Below are 22,647 nucleotides of genomic sequence, written 5' to 3'. Positions count from 1 at the left end.
GAAGTCACTGCACTTACTGTCCCTTATGTTGGAGTTTTCTTTGTGCATATTCCATTTCCTCTGTTAAAGACTATAAGCTCCTCAGGGACAGTTTTAGTCACCTTACTGCTATCTTCAACTCCTCAATGTCCTTGGTCGGCATTTTGTGATAGATGTCAAATGAATGAATATATGGGTACAAACATAAGTATTGAAAAGGTAGGTCAGGTGCAAATTGCAAAGAATCTTGAATTAAGGATTTGGCAGCAGGCACTCTGGGCTTATGAGCAGGACTTAGTAGATGTGCTTTCAGTAATCGTTTAAGAATAAAATAATAGCACTGCAGTGGATGGGTGAGACTGAGGAGAGATTGTAACAGACCACCCAGGAGCTTATTACAGTCTGAGGTTTTGAGTACTATAAAAGCCTGATAGGAACAGCTAAAGAGACAGGAGAGGCTCTGAAGGAAAAACTGACAAGATCTGGCAGTAGGGCTTAGGTCTGGGAAAGCAGAAGCATAAATGAGTATAAAAATGGCCCTTAAAGGGGCGCCTGGGTGGCTCATCAGTTGAGCGTCTGCCTTCAGCTCAGGTCGTGATCCCAGGATGGGATCGAGCCCCGCATCGGGCTCCCTGCTCAGCATCGGGCTCCCTGCTCAGCAAGGAGTCTGCTTCTCCCTCTCCCTCTGCCACTCCTCCCCACTTGTACGCGCTCTCTCTCTCTGTCTCAAATAAATAAATAAAATCTTAAAAAAAAAAAAATGGCCCTTAAGGTTTTGAACCTGGGCGCCTTGGAAAATAAAATTATAATCTCCTCCAGTGTAGGACTTATTTATAATTCCCCCATGTAGCTAGCAATTGCTAGTAAAAAAAAAGGTACTTTGATTTATAGCAAAAATTTTACTAGGAATCGGTATTTGATCATGACTGTCCAAACTTCAGGTAGTCATACTCGGAATGTAATCATTTATTTATCCAACAAGTATTTATGGAACATATACCATGTTTTTTAAAACCTGACCTATGCATAAAAATTTCCTGTGGAGTTTGGTTTTTGGGTGTTTTTAGAGCGGGCACAAACGCGTATGCACAAGCAGGGTTTGGGGGTTGGGGCAGAGCAAGAGAGAGAATCTCAAGCAGGCTCCATGCCCAGCGCGGAGCCCAATGCGGGGCTCAATCTCATGACCCCGAGATCATGACCTGAGCCAAAATCAAGAGTCAAACGCTTAACCAACTGAGCCACCTAGGTGCCCCATCTTGTGGAGTTTAAAAAAAAATCCTTCCCTTGATTGTGTTTCAGTAAAAAAGAACTATCTAAAAGTCCACCAAAAGATAGAAAGGAAGGCTTCAGGAATAGCGTTCCCCCAACTACAACGAGCAGAGATGGGAAAGCCAACTGGTAGGAATGCTGAAAGCCTCTGTGTGCCCTTTCTACTTTGGGTCCTATGACCAGGACTGGAACAAAAATAGACAAGCAAGAAGGATGGCTGTTTTCGGAGAAGATAAGTCAGGTTAGATTTTAAGATATAACTGTCAGGAGATTCAGCATATCTGAGGTTAAGAGTGTGGGCTGGGGAGTCAAACCACTTGAGTTCAAATCCTGACTGTGCCAATCACAAACTATGTGCTCTTGGGCATGTTGCTTAAGTTCTCCATCTAGAAAGTGTGGATGACGACAGGCCTACCTGATGGGGTTGTTAAGGGTTAAATGAGGTGATAATAGATGTAAAAGCGTTTATTTAGGGCCACAGTGTGCCAAGGCCCTCTGTGGCCCCAGCGAACTCACCACTGATATTTTAAATGTATTTTCAAGAGAAACAGCAGTGTGTGGCATCGGTCGGACACCTTAGGAACTACTAGCTCGAGGTAATTCACAGTTGCAACATCTTAACATGTTCCATTCCTTTCAATAATGCCATGTCTTTTCTTTTTTTTTTTTTTTAATTTTTATTGTTATGTTAATCACCATATATTACATCATTAGTTTTTGGTGCAGTGTTCCATGATTCATTGTTTGTTCATAACACCCAGTGCTCCATGCAGAACGTGCCCTCCTCAATACCCATCACCAGGCTAACCCATCCCCCTACCCCCCTCCCCTCTAGAACCCTCAGTTTCTTTTTCAGAGTCCATCATCTCTCATGGTTCGTCTCCCCCTCTGACATACTCCCCTTTTCTTCCTCTTCTGTTATCTTCTTCTTTTTCTTTTTTCTTAAAATATGTTGCGTTATTTGTTTCAGAAGTACAGATCTGTGATTCAACAGTCTTGCACAATTCACAGCGCTCACCGTAGCACATACCCTCCCCAATATCTATCACCCAGCCACCCCATCCCTCCCACCCCCGACCACTCCAGTAACACTCAGTTTGTTTCCTGAGATTAAGAATTCCTCATATCAGTGAGGTCATGTGATACATGTCTTTCTCTGATTGACTTATTTCACTCAGCATAACACCCTCCAGTTCCATCCACGTCGTTGCAAATGGCAAGATCTCATTCCTTTTGATGGCTGCATAATATTCCATTGTGTATATATACCACATCTTCTTTATCCATTCATCTGTCGATGAATGCCATGTCTTTTCAATGCTGGTCTGCAGTGATGGCTGTGGTAAAAAGCCAGTACCACATGAAAACCCACATGGGCACCCAGCTGAGTTCAGGAACTCTGGCTTTGCACATTCGTGAGCATTCGGTGAAAGTTAGTTGTTAAAATCACCATCACGGGAGAAGTTCCAGAGAGCAATGGAAATGCAAGACCTGGGGCTCAGTAGAGCAGTTGGAACTGGGGTGAGAGCTGGAGTGTTCCTTTGCACCAGATGAAATCTGTGAGCGGGGAGGAGGGTGGAGAGCCCGGAGCAGAATCCCGGAGGGCGCGCAGCTTGGGGCACCGGAGAAGGAAGGGGGAGCAGTGGTGTGGGAGGAGAAACCGGAGAGCGGCCAGTGTCACAGAAGTGAGGGAGCAGATGGTTCGAGAACAGACTGGACTCCAGTAGAGAGGATGAGGAGCTCCAGTGCAGCAGGGAGAATGGGAACCAGCCTGGCCGAGTCCACGCAGGAGTGAGAAGTAGAGGCAGCAGGGATGGAAATTCTCACTGGAGACTCTTTATACGGGCAAGGGGCCTGGGCTCTGTCTCCGGGGAAAGGTCATGCTCCCAGTGCTGAGTTTTGTTTGGGGAGGGGCTTTTTGTGGTTTTATTTGTTTGCTTGTTTGTTGGTTCGTTGTTGAATCCTGCTTTCTGAGAAGGAGTAGAGCAATCAGCTGGTAATACCTTGATGATGTCCCCTTTAAGATCATCCCAGTGGCGTGGAAGTCTTTGTATTGGAGGAGCAGGATCCAGTAACGTTGCAAAGATACCTTACTTCGGGTTTTACTAAATCAATAAAAGCCCATTCACTACTCCTCAAAATAATATCTGTGATGTTGCCACTTCAGAGGCATGCCTCCAATTATCAGTATGTTTCCAGAACGTTCATGTTTCCTCTAAGCAAGCTGAGTCCAGCCAGGTGGCCTGGTATCTGGCACACTCACATTGTTGTTGATCAAGTGATACCCTGAAGTCTCAGCTGTAGCTAGACTTGTGATGGTATTGCACACATTCTCCCTCTGGTAAAACCGAAGTTGAGTGACAACAGTGATAAATGGTAAAAGTTAGTAGCTACCATCTAATGTGTGCCTGCTATGCGTCTAGGCATATGACATCCTAGGCATTTGGCATTTCTAACGGTTTTCACTGATAGGTATCAGTAGCCCCATTTGTCAGAGGAAGAAGCTGAGAAGAAAAGACACAGAGCTGGAATTTTAATAGAGATTTCTTGAAACCCACTCCCATAGTCTTTCAACTATACCACATGGCCTTCTAAAACTTTGAGAGATGGTCATCCACTGCCGTGTGCCTTCGTCAAAGCTAAAAGTAGGTTCTGGGTCAGAGGAAACTGACGCCATGTGCTAGTGTCTGAGATCCATCCCACTAAGACATACAGACATTGTTTCTAAGTCGAAGAGGCAGAGTATGATGAAGTGCAAACAGCGTGGGCTCAAGTACCACCGACTCGGTCCTTGTTCTAGTCTGCTGCTTACCAGCTTTGTTCTTTGGTGATGCTTCCTCACAGCTCACTTGTAAAACACAATTGTTTTAGATTAATAGCAGATACATGGAACATGCTCCACACAGGGCCTGGCCCCATAAATAGCTGTGGTTACAATTACTGTTTTTTATCCCAAGTTCTTCAAAAGCGTAAAGTATGCTTGAAAACATCTTTTTAAAGCTTTTTTCTCATCTGGTTATTTCGCATATTAGACCAAGCAAGGAGACTATGCTTTTATGGTTTTGTTTTTGTTTTGTCTTGCTTTATAATATAACACCTACCTTGTAGGAAGCAGACTGCAGTTATCTCACCTGTTTGGACAACCGTGAAGATCTAGAAAGAAAACAGGGTCTGCAAGGAGCAAAAGCAAGTTTCCTGCGGCTCTTATGAGCGCTTCCTGGGCGCTGGGGAAAGGAATTGCTGGCCAGAGATGAGTCACATGACCTCCCTGCCCCTGTTCTGTTCTTCGTAGAAGAGCAAACGAGCACCCAGCCTATGGATTCACACTCTGCCCTTTTCACACACAATTCTGAGACTTTATTATCCATCTAGTGCATATTTCTTCTGCACTTAAGTTGTGCCGAGCACTGGCCAGGTGCTATGGATTAAAGATGAGTAAGATGGCGTGCCAGCTGGCATCCTGTCAGCTCAAAGAGTGCTCTGGGTGTAGGAAGAGAGGTCGGAAAGTATTTCAGTGAGTCGAGCCTTAGTGCAGGCACGTGTGGAGTGCCGAGGGAGTACAAGGGAAGCCTGGGTTGTCAGAGGTTCCCTCAGGTGGGCCGTATCATCTGAACTGAATCTTAGGGCCAAATAGGAACTATCGGGTAGAAATGAAGAATCGGTATTTCATTTGAGGAATGAAAGGTGTATGTGAAGGTACTGAGATGCCAGAAGGCAAAGGATGTTCAGAGAACCACAGGAAGTCCAAGCGACAGAAGTAAAGCTGGCAGAAGGTTAGAGTGAGCTCGTAAAGGCAGGCAGAGGTGCTGCAGGCCTGCCTTCTAGGAAAGGGTTGTGGAGTTGAGTCATAATTAGTACATTACAACAAGAACGGCTATATCTATGGTTTGTAATATGTTCTAAGCGCTGCCCTAAGTGTTTTATCTGTGGTATATCAGTGAATTTTCATAGGAACCCAATGAGGTGAAGACAGTATCATCTCCATTTCACAGAAATAAGCTCAAAGAAGTGAAAGAACCTGCCCAGGGCACCCTCCTGTTTCAGGGGCAGAGCAGGAATCTGAACCCAGGTCTTTGTGATTGCACAATCCATGCTCTTTCCACTATACAGAAAGGTTATTTAAATTATATTCAGTGGTGGGGGGTGAGGGGATGGGTTAACCTGGTGATGGGTATTAAAGAGGGCATATTCTGCATGGAGTACTGGGTGTTATGCACAAACAATGAATCATGGAACACTACATCAAAAACTAATGATGTAATGTATGGTGATTAACATAACAATAAAAAGGAAAAAAATTATATTCAGTGGTGTATTATGAGAGATAACAGAAGTATAGAGTATGTTTTAGAAAGATTTCCATTCAGAATGGTTCAAATAAAAGCTTTGGTGTGAAAACCTTACTTCTCTGGTACCCTTTCCTTTAACCAGATCAGATTTAGGGATCTCAGTCAAGTTAGTTCAGAAGAACATCAGATGGTATCATGGTTACGAGTACGGGCTCTGAAGCCAGACCGCCTGCATTCAGATGCTAGCCCTGCCACTCCTAACACATATGACTCTGGAGCTCAGTTTCCTCGTCTTTAAAATGGCAGTAATGTGGCGCCTGACTGGCTCAGTCAGTAGAGCATACAATTCTTAATCTCTGGGTTGTGAGTTTGAGCGCCATGTTGGGCAGAAAGGTTACTTTAAAAAATTTCTAAGTTGGAAAGATAAAATGGCAGTACTAACGGAATTTACCTCATAGGGTTATTGTAAGGTTTAAAGGGAATTTCTACAGGTAATGCTTTTATACAGCATCTCCTACATAGGATTAATATCAATGAGGCAATTGGATTCTTGTCATCAGAAGAAGAAAGCCAGTTTTTTGTGGGGTTTTTTTTTGTTTTGTTTTTGTTTTATTGGGGGGGGCGGTGCAGAGGGAGAGGAAGAATCTTAAGCAGGCTCCACACCCGGTGTGGAGCCCTATGCGTGGCTCAGCCTTATGACCCTGAGTTCATGACCTGAGCTGAAATCAAGAATTGGATGCTTAACCAACTGAGCCACCCAGGAATTCCTTGTTTTTGTTTTTGTTGTAAGGTTTTATTTATTTATTTATTTTAGAGCAAGAGATAGCTTGTGGGCGTGGGCATGAGGTACGGGAAGGATAGAGGCGGAGGGAGAGAGGATCTGGAGCAGACTCTGCACTGAGCATGGAGCCCAACACGGGGCTCAGTATCACGACCCTGAGATCATAACCTGAGCCGAAACCAAGAGTCTTAACCAACTGAGTCAGCCACCCAGATACTCCAAGCCAAGTTTTATTTTTAAGCTTTACAAGTTATGTTTTGCCTTAGGCCCTAAATGTTTTATCCTTTAAAAAATGTTCTTAGACTAGAGTTTTGAGTGGGCTTGAAGAGGGATTTTCATCAGATTGTCAAAGAGTTCTATTTCCTAAGACTTAAGCATGACTGCTTTATAAAGAGCATTATTAAGAAGTTACTCTTTGAACGGTCTTGATACTGTGGTATATGTCATCAAACACTTAAAAGGAGCTTCTGGCTGCACAATTACAACATTGTGAGTCACACTTAGTAAGTGGATTTGTTGGCAGTCATTTGCTAGTAATAATAAAGTATCCAAGTTTTTGAAATAGTACCTTTGTATTAAGGGGAGTCCTGTTACTCCAGATGTAACCACTGTGATTCACTTGCAATACTCTGTGTTTTCTTGCATTAGAAAGTCTAGAGTGGAATTACGGGCCTTGTCTTTGGAATCATGTAGAAATGTTTTGTATGCAAAGAGATCACCCATTATTTGTGTATTTCTAACTACTAAACTACATTTAGAAAAATCTCTGTGCCCTGGAGAAAGTTGAACCCTTCAGTTTGCATTCCAAACTTTCAGTCCACAGAGGGGAGTTGCATTTTGCACAGTGGTTAGGTTCTAAGATCAGCACATAAGGTGAGGATTTTAAGTAGTCCAAGTTTCCCTGAAAATCCCTTGGGAAGGCTGGCTTCACAACAAAGGCCGACAGACTCTGAGTCCGACAGAATGTCAGCCCAGTGCAGCTGGTTTCTTCTCAGCACCAGGTGAAGTCATTGGCGTAGGTTCAGGAGCCATAATTATTATTTTTTTAGTTATGTTAACTACAAATATCAGAATCACATTTGAGTAGTGAGTTGCACACACTAAGAGGGACCTATATGAACTATCTAGGAAAAGCAGATTTATGCTGTTTGTCACACTAGCGCCAAAAAATAGGTTCATGGAATCACCCAGACTAATCAATCCATCTCTCTCTCTTGCAAGTGGCCAAATGTAGAACTTACATGAACTCCCGTCTGTGCAGCGCCACTCCATTGTATCTGGGGCTCAATAAAGGGGATTTGAAAGAATCAAACCTTAGTTAGAACCCTTGGAACATTTGTGGATATGCAGCTGCTCCTAAATTAATAACAAAGATGCAGCACCCAGTACTCACTTCTGTAGCATCTCAAAACAGGACTGCCTTCACCAGAACACCAAAACTAGGGCCTTCACTATTTAGATGAAATGGTTAAAGTAAAGGCCTTGCTGCTGTTTTCTTTATCTGGTTGAGGTCAAATGATTTTACCCTATTATCCTTCACCAACATTCCTTATTTAAATTTAAAAAAAAAGGCTTGTATCGGCTTTTTGGAAGCCAATACAAGAACTCACAGTTTTCCGTTGTAGCCTAACAAATTACCACAAATTTGGTAGTTCAAAACAACATCCACTATTATCTCATAGCTCTGTAGATCAGAAGTCCAGACAGGGCTCAACTGGGTTCTCTGCTTGGACTCTCACAAGACTGTATCAAGGTGTTGGCCAGAGCAGGGTTCTCTTGTGAGGCGAGAGGTCCTCTTCAGGCTGGCAGCAGCTTCGGTTCCTTGCAGTTGTAGAACTCTTGGCAACTGTTTTCCTCAAGTTCAAGGCCAGCAGGAGGGTGTCTGCTGTTGTGTCTCATCTCTTTCAGGGGCTCATCTGACTTACCAGGATAAGTCAGGCTTACTCAGGATGCTCTCCCTTTTGATTAACTCATTCAACTCTCTAGGGACGGTGGCCCAGTCGGTTACGCATCCAACTCTTGATTTTGGCTCAGGTCATGATCTCAGGGTTGTGAGATGGAGCCCCACATCAGGCTCTGCACTCAGTGCGGAGTCTGCTTAAGATTCTCCCTCCCTCTCCCTTCCCCCACCCACTCGCATGCGTGCATCCTCTCTCTCATATTAATTAATTAATTAATTAAATCTTAAAAAAAGAAAAAAGGTCAACTCACTGGGGACCTTAACTACATCTGCAAAGTCCCTTTTGCCATATAACAACAATCACGGGAGTGATATCCCACCATATCCACCAGTCCTGCCCACGCTCACTGGGAGGGCATTATGCAGGGTGTGTACTCCAGGGGGTGGAAATCTTGGGATTCTGCCTATCAGAGAAATAATACTGTAATAATGTTACCAAGTACCTCCTGAAGTGCCAGATACTGTTTGATTAATTCCCACCTCCGAGTTAAATGGTATTATCCATGTTTCACTTACCGGGAAACTAAAGCTCCGGGAAATGAAACAGTTTGTGTTGCTAATAAGTAGTATGGTCAGGATTCTAACCTAGACCTTGTGGCATCCAAAGTCCAGGCTCTTTCCATTTTGCTATATTACCTTGCTAAATCCTGTCACTCTACCCTTCCTGCTTGTGAAGGTGTCATAATACAGTGAAGAATAAACATGCTTCAGGTAGCACAAAGCAGTTTGTTGAAGTGAGAGAGGATCATCTTACACTGACTACCAAAGAACTGTCTTCAGTTATTTATTTACTTCTCACATTGGACCACAAGAATGTGAGTAATAAAATAATGATAAACTACAAGTAACAGGAAAAGCAAGATCAGGAAACTTAGAAGACTAGAAATCAAAACCAGAGGAACAAAACAAATCATACATTTGGCTCTTGGCTTTCTGGTCCCAAAGTAAAGGGAAATTATATCGTTCTTTTTTTCAAAGACAAGAAAAATAACCCAGGAGAGGGTATAAGGTTTTCTCAACATGTAGTCCTCAAAGAAACATGTAACATGGGATTGTATGTAGGAAGAATGAATGGCTTTCCAAGTAATTATCAAGTAGTTACAGCAACTTGAAAAATCTAAAAATAATTTAGCATGTGATTTTATTAAATAAATATAATTACAAATGAAATATAATTAAAAATTATCCTGTTTAAGAAGCTGGTTAGGGGTTTAGAACTCTTCCCTTGATGAAAAAGTATAGGTCGCTTTTCTGTTTTGTAACCATGGATTCAGGGTTACCCGATTTGTGTTCTAATGAAGTCTTACCCTGTTCTATTTTTGTCTCACTAGCCTAAAAAGAAGAACATGTCAGCCTACCAGGTGTTCTGTAAAGAGTATCGCGTAACCATCGTGGCTGACCATCCGGGTATAGGTAAGAACGTTTCCGGTCTTCGGTTTTGTCACTTTCCATTTGTATCTCTGCAACAGTGCGGTTAATGCAGCTAATCAGCAGGCAGCTTCTTCCTATCTTTATAACACACATCTCATTTTTTCCCCTCGGTTCTGAAGTCACTTTAGATTTTGTCTTCGTCCACCCCATCCATAAAAGAGATAAGCTTTCTGTTTATAGCTTTTAAACTGATAAAATGGGGAACTGAATAAAATTAAATGTTCTGAAGCATAGTACTAAATCCTCGGTTGTTTGTTTCCAAGATCCTACAGCTGACCTTTTCCTTAATCTGGCCCTTGGGTGTGAGTTACAGCGAGAAGACTTACATTGCTCATATTTGTCTCTGTGTCAGAAGTTAGTGAGGTGAGAAAAACACTCCGCCACAGACCTTGACAAGTCACTTCACCTCTACAAATCTCATTTGCCTAATGCGGACGATAACTTCCCAACCTGCACATCAAGGTTGTTGTGAGGCACCCATGAAGTACCATAAAAGATCTGAGTGCTTTATAAAGCATGACCTTGCTGTACAAATGGAAGGGCAACATTGCACATCTAGAGGACTGCTCAAGGGAAATTCTTTGGTTCTGTGCTCTCAAAACTCGGTAAAAATCTAACAGCTTTCGTCAAATTCTACAGAACAGGTTTTCTTTAACCTAAGTTGATAAGCTCTGTAAAAATGAGATCGAATTAAAAGACACCAGAAAGATGTTTAAGGGATAAATCCCTGGAGAATAGATGTGTGAGAATTTGAGCCTGTCTCATGACCACTAAAAGAGCCCCTTCCCTCCCTAGAGAAAAGAATTAAGAAAAGTGATGGGGTTTTAGTTTGGTTTTCTGAAAGAACCTTGTGCTATTTAAATCTGAGTGGAAAATCCTTTTTCTAGTTTTTGCTCTTCTCAATCTTCTCTTTGGTTTATAGTCAAGCCTTTACTGTGTTATGTTTTTTTACTCTTTTATGCCAGATTTTGGGGAACTTAGTAAAAAACTGGCTGAGGTGTGGAAGCAATTGCCAGAAAAGGACAAACTGGTGAGTACACTTCCTTACAAACACAGTTTCCATTGCTTTATGCCTTCCAAAATGTGTCATTCTCCTATAGCCCATCCAGCCAATAGTGAAAACAGCGGGGGAAAAAAAAAATCACAAATCAATAGAAAATGGTTTTGCAGAGGGCGTTAACACTGGCTGGTGCCAGTTTACTCTAGTGAGGATTCAGCTACAGGAAGGCTATCTTTTCTAGCCTCATCTAGTTATTTTCCAGCAACCTTACATTGGAGCCAAAAGACGACCTAACTTGGGCAGTGATTAAGGGTGAAAAGAGAGTCTAAAATCAGCCCTTTCCTGCAAACAGCAACTAGTGAGACCAGATCTGAGAATGGAGAGAGGTCACCTGCCTCCTGATTACTGCCAACCATAAAAATATGGGCTGTGCTCACTAGGTGAGCTGGTTGCAGGTCATCCTCCTCATCGGCTATTACCAAATAATGTACCCCACTGTCAACAAACCAGGAAGGCAAAGGTAACTAATCCTATCGGAATCATTCCCAGTCACTCTCCAATCAGGTGATGTGAAGGTGGTCTGGGAATTCATCTGGGTGAAATGAAAATATTTGTCACCCAGGTTAGGTTATTTTTTGTTCCCATTCCTGTGTCATTGTCATCCTCTGATTGGCGTTGCCAACCAGCAGGTCAAAAGACCTGTTTGAACCCCATGGACAGCGTACTGAGCCACATGTTTACCCCATGATTTTGCATTTCGACCTTCGCGTGATCTCAGAATCCATGCCGAGACCTGCCTGTTAGCGCAGAGGAACATTTAGAGTCCACTGCTAAGATATCACAGTAGTCAGCGTCTGAGGCCTGCCTGTTCAGTAACTTTCAGCTTCTTAGTTGCCGTCCAGCCCCTGCCCTCTCCCCTCCAGGCTTCCCTTTTTTTCCTTCACTCTCCTCTCCCATAACTGCTTTCCCTTTTATGTCTTGTCGTTTCATTTATCGTAATTTATTTGGTCCTGATCTGACTGCAGATTTGGAAGCAAAAAGCTCAGTATCTGCAACACAAACAGAACAAAGCAGAAGCTACAACTGTGAAAAGAAAAGCATCCTGCTCAGAAGTCCCCGTGAAAGTGAAAGGTAGTGATTGCGACCCTCTCTTCCCTAGAGCGTTGTGAATCTTGTTTCCTTACTAGGAATCGGGAGAGCAGTCTGTTCAGAAGCGGATCTTGATACCCAGATGTTATGACCGAATATTGCAGGTTGCAAAAAAAATTTAGAAAATGTAAATCAGAAGTCAGCAAACTTTCTGTAAAGGGCCAGAGTAAATACTTTAGGTCTTGTTGTCCATACCACACTCTGTGTCACATATTCTTTATTTTTTCTACAACCATTTAAAAATGTAAAGCCAGGGGCGCCTGGTGGTTCAGTTGGTTAAACATCTGCCTTCGGCTCAGGTCATGATCCCAGGGTCCTGGAGTCGAGTCCCGCATCGGGCTCCCTGCTCGGCGGAGAGCCTGCTTCTCCCTCTCTCTCTCTGCCTGCCTCTCTGCCTGTTTGTGCTCTCTCTCTGTCAAATAAATGAATGAAATCTTTAAAAAATAAAAATGTAAAGCCATTCTTAGCTCACAGGCTATACAAAAACAAGTCATGGGCCAGATATGGCCCACAGTCCATAGTTTTGCTAATGCCTGGTATAGCTCATAAAAGGGGGAAAAGCAGGAAGAACATTTTTGTGGTGTTCCAGGCCATAGACAAGCTTTATCTCTCTCTTTCATCTCTGTTCTCAGCTTCCTCTGCAGGAGTACTGTCACCCCAAAAGAAATCCCCGCCCACTACCTTGCTGTTGCCGTCCTCTCCAGCCAAAGCCCCTGAGACAGAGCCCATTGATGTCGCTGCTCATCTACAGCTGCTGGGAGAGTCCCTAAGCCTCATCGGACACCGCCTGCAGGAAACTGAGGTGAGTATAACTAACTGTCAGCATAGCTGGTTTCTGGTAGGATGTGAGTCCATGTACTCCTTCCACGTGCATCCATTGAGCAACTACTGCTGTGTGCTAGAATGTGCCAGGTGCTCAGGAGAGAGTGACAAAGAAGATATATGCTAGTAAAAACGTCTAGAGATTTGGAATCTTCCTACTGGCTCTCAAAGTTTACGCTTACACCATCCTATTGAACAATGGCACAAAAAGGAGTTAGAATCTCCTATAACTTTTTTTCCTAGTTTTTATTGAGATACAGTCGACATATGATCCTGTAACTCGTTTTGATTTTTTTTTAAATGACATGGGAAAAATGAATATAAATCCCATGGAAGTTTTATTCACTTGTACTTCTAAGATGGTTGAATTTTTCTGCACGTTTCCAGTAAGGTCTCGGAGAGACAGAGTAAACTGTATAGGGGATTAAGAGTGCCTCTACTTCTTTGAAAATAGGTAGAAAAAAGAAAGAAAAGAAAATAGGTAACAAATAGGGAAATTGAGATTCTCAAGCTCTTCATTACTCCACGTTGAATTATACAGCACTGTGTGCCCTGGGGAGATCTTTGTCCTTTTAAGCTTCAGTTTCAAAATCACTTAACCTGCAAAGCTGTCATGTTCCATTTCTATTACCATATTCAGTTTCTAATCATATTGCCCCCCTGGCTAACACAATAGTCTAGTATTTCAGTTTTCCACTGGGTCCTAATAGGACATTCCAGCAAGTAAATCAGTCTCAGCTGCTAAAGCCGTTTCTAAGCTGAGAAATCAGTGTAGGAATATAAAACTATTCACTTGCTTCTCTGTGGAAGTCGAATCATTACTCAACAAATAAAATGGCAAAAGCCACAAAAGATGAAGGTTATCCAGGTTTTTTGACTAATTTCAATAACTTTGTAGATATCAAAACAACTAGGGTATTTTCGTATAGACCCAGATATTTAAATAGATATAGATATTTCCAGAGTAAAATATTCTGGGATCCTTATTTATTTTTCATATTTAGTGATTCTTCGTTTCCTGAAAAGTTAGAAGTAAAAATGATTTGTTTTATGCCCCTCCCATATTCCACACTTCCCCTGATATTTCCATTTAGTTGAGCAAATATTTGTTGAGTACCTAGACATTCTAAAACTTGGGGGAGTAGAAAATCTGATGCTCTTCCTGATGGTTTCCTGCTGATATCATTAGGAAACTTCGAGTCTCATTGGAAAGGTAGAGCGTATATATAATCTGCAACTAAAAGAAGCCGGCCTCTGTGAGCAGCTGCTTGGAGAGAGTCACACATACATGTGACCAGAAAAGGGAAAGACTTGCACAGGTTTTCCAGCCACTTTATTTTATGTAACAAATGGTCTTATCGAGATCTAATTCACACACCATAAAGTTCACCTTTTCAAACTGTAGGATTTAGCGGTTTTCAGTATATTCACAGAATCGTGGCCCCATCACTACCTAATTCTAGAACATTTTCGTTACTCCCAAAAGAAACTCTGTACACATTAGCATAATTCTCCATCCCCCTCCAGGCCGCTTTTTCCCAGACTTCAGTCACTTGCGTATATCTTCACGATTTTGCAATTTCCTTGCACCACTCACACTGTTATTTACCTTATATTTTTATTTGAATAAATCTATCCATGCTTTCACAATGATATCCTTGATGTCACAAATCTGATATTCTAATATTTTTCTAATATAGTACATCACAATGGGTACATCAAATAATTAAATGTACACCTATATGCCACCTGAAATTGCATACTATGCTTTAAGGAACATTGATTTCTACAAGTCACTCATTTATAGATTGGATACCAGGAGCCTAATAAAATTAAGTGACTATTACAAGTCGACACACCGTGGCAGAGCCCAGCATGCGTTGCTCCTAACCCTGTCTCCCTCTTTGCTCTGTGCTCGCTGATGCAGTGAGAGTAGCTAGAGAACAAAGAGAGTTAGTGGGAGTCAGGAGAGGTTTTGTCAAAGGGAGGTACTCTTCCAGCAGGGCCTGAAAGGGTCTGGAGGGTTTTGTCTCGTGGAGACTTTGGAGAGAGACCTTCCAAAACCAGAAAATGGTGCACATCCCTGTTTCTCGACTTCGCAGTCTTCTGCAGAGATGGATGAAAGGAGCCCCACTGGGGCCGTGGACCCCACTCCCACTTTAACCAGATCTTCTAGCTGTTTTATATATTGGGATTCCATATCAGGGTTTCTTTTAAGTTTTTTTTTAAATTCCAGTTAATTGGGACGCCTGGGTGGCTCAGTTGGTTAGGCGTCTGCCTTCGGCTCAGGTCATGACCCGGGATCCTGGGATCAAGCCCTGCATCGGGCTTGTTGCTCAGCAGGGAGCCTGCTTCTCCCTCTGCCTGTCACTCCCCCTGCTTATGCTCTCTCTCTCTCTCTCTCTCTCTCTCTCTCTGACAAATAAATAAAACCTTTTAAAACAATTAAAAATTAAAAAAAATAAATTCCAGTTAGTTACCATACAGTGTAATAGAAGTTTCAGGTGTACCATATCGTGATTCAACACTTCATACCTCACCTGGTGCTCATCACAACAAATGCACTCCTGAGCCCCCATCACCTATTTCACCCATCCCCCTGCCCACTTCCCTTTTGGTGACCATCAGTTCTCTATAGTTAAGAGTCTGTTTCTTGGTTTGCGTCTCTCTCTCTCTCTCTCTCTCTCTCTCTCTCTCTCTCTCTCTCTCTCTCTCTCTCTCTCTCTCTCTCTCTCTCTCTCTCTCTCTCTTTTAAGGATTTCATATATTTGAGAGAGCACGAGCGAGAGGGGCAGAAGGAGAGGGAGAGAGAATCTCAAGCAGACTCCACACTGAGTGCGGTGCCCCGACATGGGGCTCGACCTCAGGACCCTGAGATCTCAACCTGAGCCGAAACCAAGAGTTGGACATTCAACCAACTGAGCCACCTAGGCGCCCCATCTTTCTCTTTTTGTTTTCCCATTGCTTGTTTGTTTTGTTTCTTCAACATCAGGCTTTGTTTGAAAAAAAGGGTTTTACTGCTAAAATGATGAAAATCTAGAACATCCAACATGTAAGGTGGAGGAAGGCTGAAAATTAAGGCCGTAGCCCAAATTACAGAAGGCCTTGGACGCTCTCAAATGTTTATACTCTGCTATGGAGGAACTATGGGGATTTTTTTTTTTTTTTTTTTTGAGTGGGGAGGGATGTGATCAGAGCTTGCATTTGGTTTTCTCTGGAAATATCTTCTCTTTCAGATTGGGAGTGAAAAGAGACCAGAACTGGGGAGACGTTATGTAACAGTAATGCAGTCCAGAAATGACAAAGATTTTAATTAATTCAACAAATATTTATGGAGGGCTTACTGTGTGCAGAACACCAGCAGTTCTTGAGAGAATATAAAAAGGAATAGGACATGATTCCTGCCCTCAAGTTGTTTATAATTCATTAGGAGAGTCAGATATAAAATATTAGCTATAATTAACTATAGGGCAAAAGTAATGGAATAATACTATTAATTGCTAACTGGTTGACTGCTGCCTCAGCCAGCTTTGGTTCAGGTGCTTCCTGTGGATTCTTTCATGTAATTCATACTGCAGCTACATGGGGCGGAATTTGTGTTCCCCCTCTCCTACAGAAGAAAAAAACAGATTAAGTAACTTGCTCTGGAGTTCAGCCCCAAGTGCTAAAACAGAGGCTTGAATTTGGGGGCACGACCTTGAGGTCCAGGCTAATCTTGACCCCTTGCTGCACCACCTCCCTTGGGAGGAGGAGAGGGAAGCCTCCTTAGGATAGGGGGAAAAAAGAGTCAGCGATGGCAAGGCCTTGAGACTGGATAGTCGTGTGAGGGGTGGTGACTTTAGCAGAGAAGGGATTCTAGGAGGAGAGGAGGTGATTTCTCTTTATAGCATGTTGAGATCTGGAAACACAGTGAGAGACCTAGCAGGCAGACAGAAATGCCGTTTGGGAGACGAAGATTTTGGTAATCATGAGAAGAACTACTGATACTTTTTGAGCACTTACCATGTAACTGGGACCATCCCAAATACCTTATAGCTTTTATTTCCCTTAATCCCCTCTGCGTAGGCTCGTTTACAGCACAGCATAGGAAGCATCTTGCCCCAGGACAGAAGCAGTGAGTGGGGGACCCAGCAGTCCTGAGCCCAGAGCTCATTCTCTGAAGGACTGTGCTGTGCTGTCTCCCTAGATGGCATAGTACCCCAGTGCTTCTAGGTAAAGCAGATGATACCAGAGCTGGGCAGGTGCACTGGCAGCAAGCAGTCTTATTTCTTATCTATTTGAATCACAGAGAGAGACATTATGAATTGTGCAAGGTGTTAAAATTTGACATGAACTCAATTCACTTCTTTCTGAGAGTTAACAGTTCAACCCAGAAAAGTGGTATCGTCAGCTATCAAAAAGCCACGTAGGTGGAAAAGTACACGTATGTGTGTGTCACATGTTAGTTGGGTAGGGCTGTAGAACTCTCATAGTTATCACATTTGAGCTATACTCGTGGAGTTCATAAGAAAAGTACTTTTGCACACACGACCTCCACAAATCTTCCCAGGAGCTCTCCGGGGTAGGTTAGTCTAGGTGACTGACCTTGGGTCGCACAGAGGGTAAGGTGGGTTGGGAATATAGAAAAGGAACCTGGGAATGTACTGTAGAAGTTTTCTTTTTAAACAACTTACAGAGTTTTCAAAGCAGATACCTTCCCATTTCTGCTGCAAGTTGCAGAGAAGTGGCAAGACATCAAGAACAGTGAGGAAAGCAGCCAGAATGTGGAGGGGGCGTGTCAGGAGTGGGACTCGAGTCACAACCCTTACTGCTCTCCTTTCAGGGCATGGTGGCCGTGTCCGGCAGCTTGTCAGTGCTTCTGGATTCCATTATCTGTGCGCTTGGCCCCTTGGCCTGTCTGACCACACAACTACCTGAACTGAACGGCTGTCCCAAGCAGGTCTTGGTGAGTTTTCCTTGGATTTTTTCAACCAGACCCCTCGGGAGCCGCAGAGGTCCTGCCTTAATGAGCTCTGTCGAGCCCAGGCTCATTAGGCTTCCTGGCAAATGGTTCTCCCTCTGTCTCTTGGCCCACAAACATGGTACCGTATTGCTGAGCACAGGCCATGCCTTCAGGGCAGCTAGAAATCCTGCCATTTCCCTAAACAGTCCTTTGGAGGGAAGCCTTCTCGCCCTGGAGGGGCCGCAACGCCTCTGTGGCCTAGTTGCTCTTCTACACACAAAGAAAGTACAGGAGTCTTCTGCCTTTTCTCCGAGGATTAATGGGAAGAGCCAGCAGAGAGGCTCCTAGCAGAGCAGACAGCAGGGTGCGGCTCCCGCTGCTTTCTCTAACTCCCAGTTTCCTTTCTCATCTCTTGCCTCTGAACAAAGAAATAGGTCTCGGGGACCTAAGGTCAAGTACCCTTCAGCTGAACCTTTTCCCTTGTTTTGCAGTCAAACACACTAGACAACATTGCTTACATCATGCCTGGACTGTGACAGCAAGGCGTCCCGGGACAGAGACCTTATCCTCCCCCATTGCCGGTTTGTGTATATATGACTGTTCCAGATCCCTTCACTGGCCTCCAGGTGTAGGTTTTAAATTTTTATATATATACATATATATATATATATATATATATAATGTACAATATATACATAGGACTGCAACTACTTTGCTTTTAATAATTTTATGAAATGGCAAAGGTTTAGCCAAGAAGAAACCTTGGCATGAATATGGGCTTGGGATTCTTTTTTCTCCTGTGGTGGATAAATCTGCCTTAAAAATCAATGTAACTTGGGGGCTGGGGGCTTGTTCTGGGTGCCAAGGGCATCTCTTTATGGACAGCTAAAATGTGATTTTTTCCAAACTCAGTTGTACCTCCAGACCCATCACTGACCATTTGCCTTACCTGTCTTACTGTCGGAAATGTAATAGGAAAGATTATGGGAAGATGCTAGTTGACTGAACGTACAAAGCCTTTCAACTTAAGTGACCTAGATAGGAAGTGATGAAATCGTTCCCATCGTACAGTTACTGCAGTGGCTTAGGTGAACTTCGTAGGGGGTTCATTCCCATTCCTGCTATACAGGTGTCCGTGTCTCAAAATTTCTTGTAATCATCGGTACCATTAGCAGCCTCAGTAGGGGCCAAGGAGTTACGTGAGCCCCAGCAGCATAAAACACCTTGGAGAGGGTAAAGCTGCTATTGCACAAGTTGAATTGCATATATTGTGAGCTGACCCAGAATATTCCATCTACGGAACTAATTGCTGATATCTTCCATCGGCAGCATTAGCTCAGTCACTGAGTCCTCAAAGGTTTTGCTGCTTAGTTGCCTGATGGTTGGGGAAGATGAACTTTGCCCAGCATGATTCTTGGGTTCATCCTGTTGGCTCCCCTGGTGGGCAGATAGATACCCAGTGTTCTGCATTCCACACATAAGTGAATTGCAAAAGAAAGTACTAGATTCTCATGTAGGTTTATTTATGTGAGCGTGTGAATGTGTTTTAATTATGTGTATTTAACTCTTTAAAATCTCTTAGATTTTAATTTATCCTGTAAATTTCTGTATATATAATTTAATAACAAAAGCCTCCACCAGCAACAGCATGTGGAAGATACAGATTTGTCATTTCTTCCCTCCTTCTTTCCTCTGGTCTCCTCTGAGAACTCCAAAGCATCTACATTTTAAGGTATTGTGCCTCAAAAAGGAATAATTATGTCGGGATTCTAATTCTTTATAATTCAATAATGTCAAGAAAGCAAAGTTAAAAGGAATGTTACCATTCCCAGCTGCCCACTTTTCCAAAGAACCAGACTTTTGCTTCCCAGTTCCAAAGAAGACAGTGAGCACTTCAGGGTTGTTTTTCAATCTGGTGTGAGATTCCCTGCCAAAACCAAGCTCCGGGGTAACTGTGCTTTCTTCCCCTGGCCTAGACGGAGCACTACAGCATCAAAGTAGATCTTTGAGGACCGTGCAGCCAGCCTGCATCTGACTTAATCCCTTCCCTTCTCCCCACCAGTGTGGTCACAGGGCTTTGTTTCCTGATGGTACTCTGGCTGCTGATCAGCCCTCAGCTCAGAGCAGTTGTGAAGTTTAATTGGGGAAACAGAAGGAAACGGGTATGTTTGGGAACCAAAATCAAGAAGAGCCGAAATCTGGGTTTGATTTCATGTGTTAGACCCTGTGCCACGCCTCATCCGTACCCATGGAAGTTTCCTGTTTGACACAGGGTATATCAACAAGGGGCCTTGAAGACACGGATTAGTACGGAAGAAGTCAATCCTGCCCTTGTCATTTGTGCACATTAATGAAATCCTGATGAGGACCTGCTTTTTGTTTGTTTTCCTTTAAAACCCAACCCTATTGTATTTGTATTTAAATTTGTACACATTTGTATAATAATCTGTACCTTGTGGTATTTGGTACTACTAGAGGAAAAACTTTGGATTCAGACCTTCTTGCAGTTTTTATATCATTGTTTTATTTTGTTTTTTAAATAAATTCTAGCGGTTTGATCCAAATCCCATTACAGTTGTATAAAGAAATAAAATTTTGTACTTATATTATTAAAAATCACATTTTTAATATTTTTAGTCCGGTCTCAGGTATCTTTTCCCTGTTCCTGACCAAGTTGCTATGAAATTCTAAAACCTGTCATTTTCCACCTATATCCCACCATGATTTTCTTAAAAAGAAAAATCTGGACTAGAGGCCAAGTTTCTGATCTTAGCCGTTTTCCTAACATACATCTTGCTCTGTCTCTATTAACTTTTACATTGTAGAGTCTCGTGTTCTCTCTCTTGCAAACTAAAAACCAGTGACTCTGATAAGAGAAGCTCTATTCACTGATAAATGAAAGTGTATGTACACCACAGTGTTGGCCTAACACAGGAAAATAGCAGTCGTGTATTAAGGGTCACATCTGAACCATGTGCTTAGACATGATATATTTCATGCTGTTGTCAGTCCTCTCCTGACTAAATGAGTGATGTTGGATAGGTCACTTAGTCCTTATGGGCATCTGAAGTCCCACCAGTAAAGAAGTGTTAAGGTCACTCCCACCCCCAAGCCTGCGGCCAGCCAGCCTGACATGAGTGTCTAGTAACACTGTGAACATTTAATATATGGAGACCTGACCTCTCAAGGTAAAAATTTCAGTGCAAACCCAAGGTGTTACTAGTCAGAAATGGTGGACTATTCGATCAATGGGAAGGCTGACCTCTTAGGGAGAGGCTACAAGAAAGAGACCAAGACTGCTGAGTGACTAGGAAAGAGCGATTTGCATGTTTTCTCTCTCTTAATCCTCCCACGAGCCTTATGAGTGTTACCCCCTTTACAAATGAGACAGATGCAGAAAAGTGCTCTTCCTTGGGTCACACAGCTAGTAAATGGCAAAGCCAGAAGCAGCACACGGGCACAGCTGACCCAGGGCCTAGGCTCTCTTCTGCCCCAAACCACATTCACAGTCGGATTGTGTATGGAATCCATCAGAATCCTTCTCTGTTATCGACAGTCCTGAGCAAATGAGATCATAGGAAGACTACCCAAGACTTTTCCATCGTTCAAATGTCTGCTTGTCCTGGCTGGCTTTTACTAGACAGGCCTCACTTTTCTTGTCATACTATTGTCTTTCAACTTTGGAGGTAGAGGATCTTGATTTTTGTCTAAAAGGACTTGAAGGATATAACAGGTTACATCCCATTTAAGCAATATGTCAGTCTTAGGGACATATTTGCCCTCAAGAAGGCATTTGATATCAATATTACTAAAATACTTAAAAAATTAAAACACTGTTTACTAAATGAGTTTGTTCCTTGTTAGCAAACACTTAAAAAAATAAGCTGGGGACACCTGGGTGGCTCAGTCAGTTAAGCGCCTACCTTCGGCTCAGGTCATGATCCCAGGGTCCTGGGATCGAGTCCCACATCCGGCTCCCTGCTCAGCGGGGAGTCTGCTTCTCCCTCTCCCTCTGCCCTTCCCCCCTGCTCGTGTTCTATGTCAAATAAATAAATAAAATCTTAAAAAAAAAAAAATACGTTCTCAGGACTCTGAGAACAAGAGTCACATGCTCTACCAACTGAGCCAGCCAGGTGCCCCTTAACAATCACTAGTTTGTTTGGTTTTTTTTAATGTTTTATTTATTTATTCATGAAAGAGAGAGAGAGGCAGAGGGGGGTCTGCTTGTCCCTCTCCCTCTACCCCTCCCCCCACCCGTGTTCTGTCTCTCAAATAAAATCTTTGAAAATAAATTTTCATATATTAGTCACCACGCTAGACAACAGTGGTGAGCAAAGTAGACAGTATCCCAGCCCTCACAGAGTAGCTAGACTAGTGGGGAGAAGGGCATTTATGAATAGGTCTCATGAGCATTATTAAAACACTTCAAAGAGCAGGAGTACAAGACTTCCATAAAGTTCTTACACTGTACAGTAAAGTTATCAGCCCCTGTGGCTGCTCAAACAAGATAACATAAGGAAGTGATTTTAGGTTCTCCATCATCCTAAGTTTGTACAATTTACTAGCCTAATTAAAATCACAATTACTGTGATCAATTAAATATGAAAGCCACCCTGCAGTAGCCCAGACTACCAAAGCAGTGGTTATTGTATCTTTTGGACTACATATGATTAAAAAAAAAAAAACAAACAAACGTAATAGGTCAGATCTGATCTAATGTGTGGGTGAAATACCTAAAACCTGGTACATAGGAAGGCTGAAGAAGATATTAGAATCCTAGAACTAGGAAGGGCCTTTGAGAGTCTTAAAATTTTTAACTTGGGGTCTACTACTGTACTTCGGGGACCCCAGAAAGTCCCTGAAGTTAAATTGTATCTCTGCCCTTTTTTCTTCCGAAAGATTGGTGGTGTTCTTCAAGTTCTCAAAGGAGCCTGTGACCTAAAAAAAAAAGAAAGGTGTACAGTCTTTGATCTAATTCCAGCATCCGGAAAAAATGGAAGCTCGCTGTCTGAATCACACAGTAAA

At 42.8% G+C, this 22,647-nt stretch overlaps 1 protein-coding gene across 4 annotated transcripts in view; it reads left to right on the top strand.

Moving 5' to 3' along the window:
• HMGXB4 (HMG-box containing 4) overlaps window positions 1–20,252 on the top strand; it is a 30,627-nt gene extending 10,375 nt beyond the window's left edge. For all 4 annotated transcript variants that reach the window (XM_027594440.2, XM_027594442.2, XM_027594443.2 and 1 more), the window contains 6 exons: window positions 9,610–9,691; window positions 10,675–10,739; window positions 11,735–11,840; window positions 12,491–12,660; window positions 17,503–17,625; window positions 18,114–20,252. In XM_027594440.2, coding sequence (XP_027450241.1) covers window positions 9,610–9,691; window positions 10,675–10,739; window positions 11,735–11,840; window positions 12,491–12,660; window positions 17,503–17,625; window positions 18,114–18,158 — 591 coding nt within the window. In that variant the 3' untranslated portion in view covers window positions 18,159–20,252. The remainder of the gene's footprint in view (window positions 1–9,609; window positions 9,692–10,674; window positions 10,740–11,734; window positions 11,841–12,490; window positions 12,661–17,502; window positions 17,626–18,113) is intronic.
• The last annotated feature ends 2,395 nt before the right edge of the window (window positions 20,253–22,647 follow it).

Source organism: Zalophus californianus, chromosome 9, assembly GCF_009762305.2.
Source record: "Zalophus californianus isolate mZalCal1 chromosome 9, mZalCal1.pri.v2, whole genome shotgun sequence".
In the NCBI taxonomy this organism is placed as follows: Eukaryota; Metazoa; Chordata; class Mammalia; order Carnivora; family Otariidae; genus Zalophus; species Zalophus californianus.
Note: the sequence above shows the minus strand (reverse complement) of the source record. Positions and strands in the feature narration are given on the sequence as shown.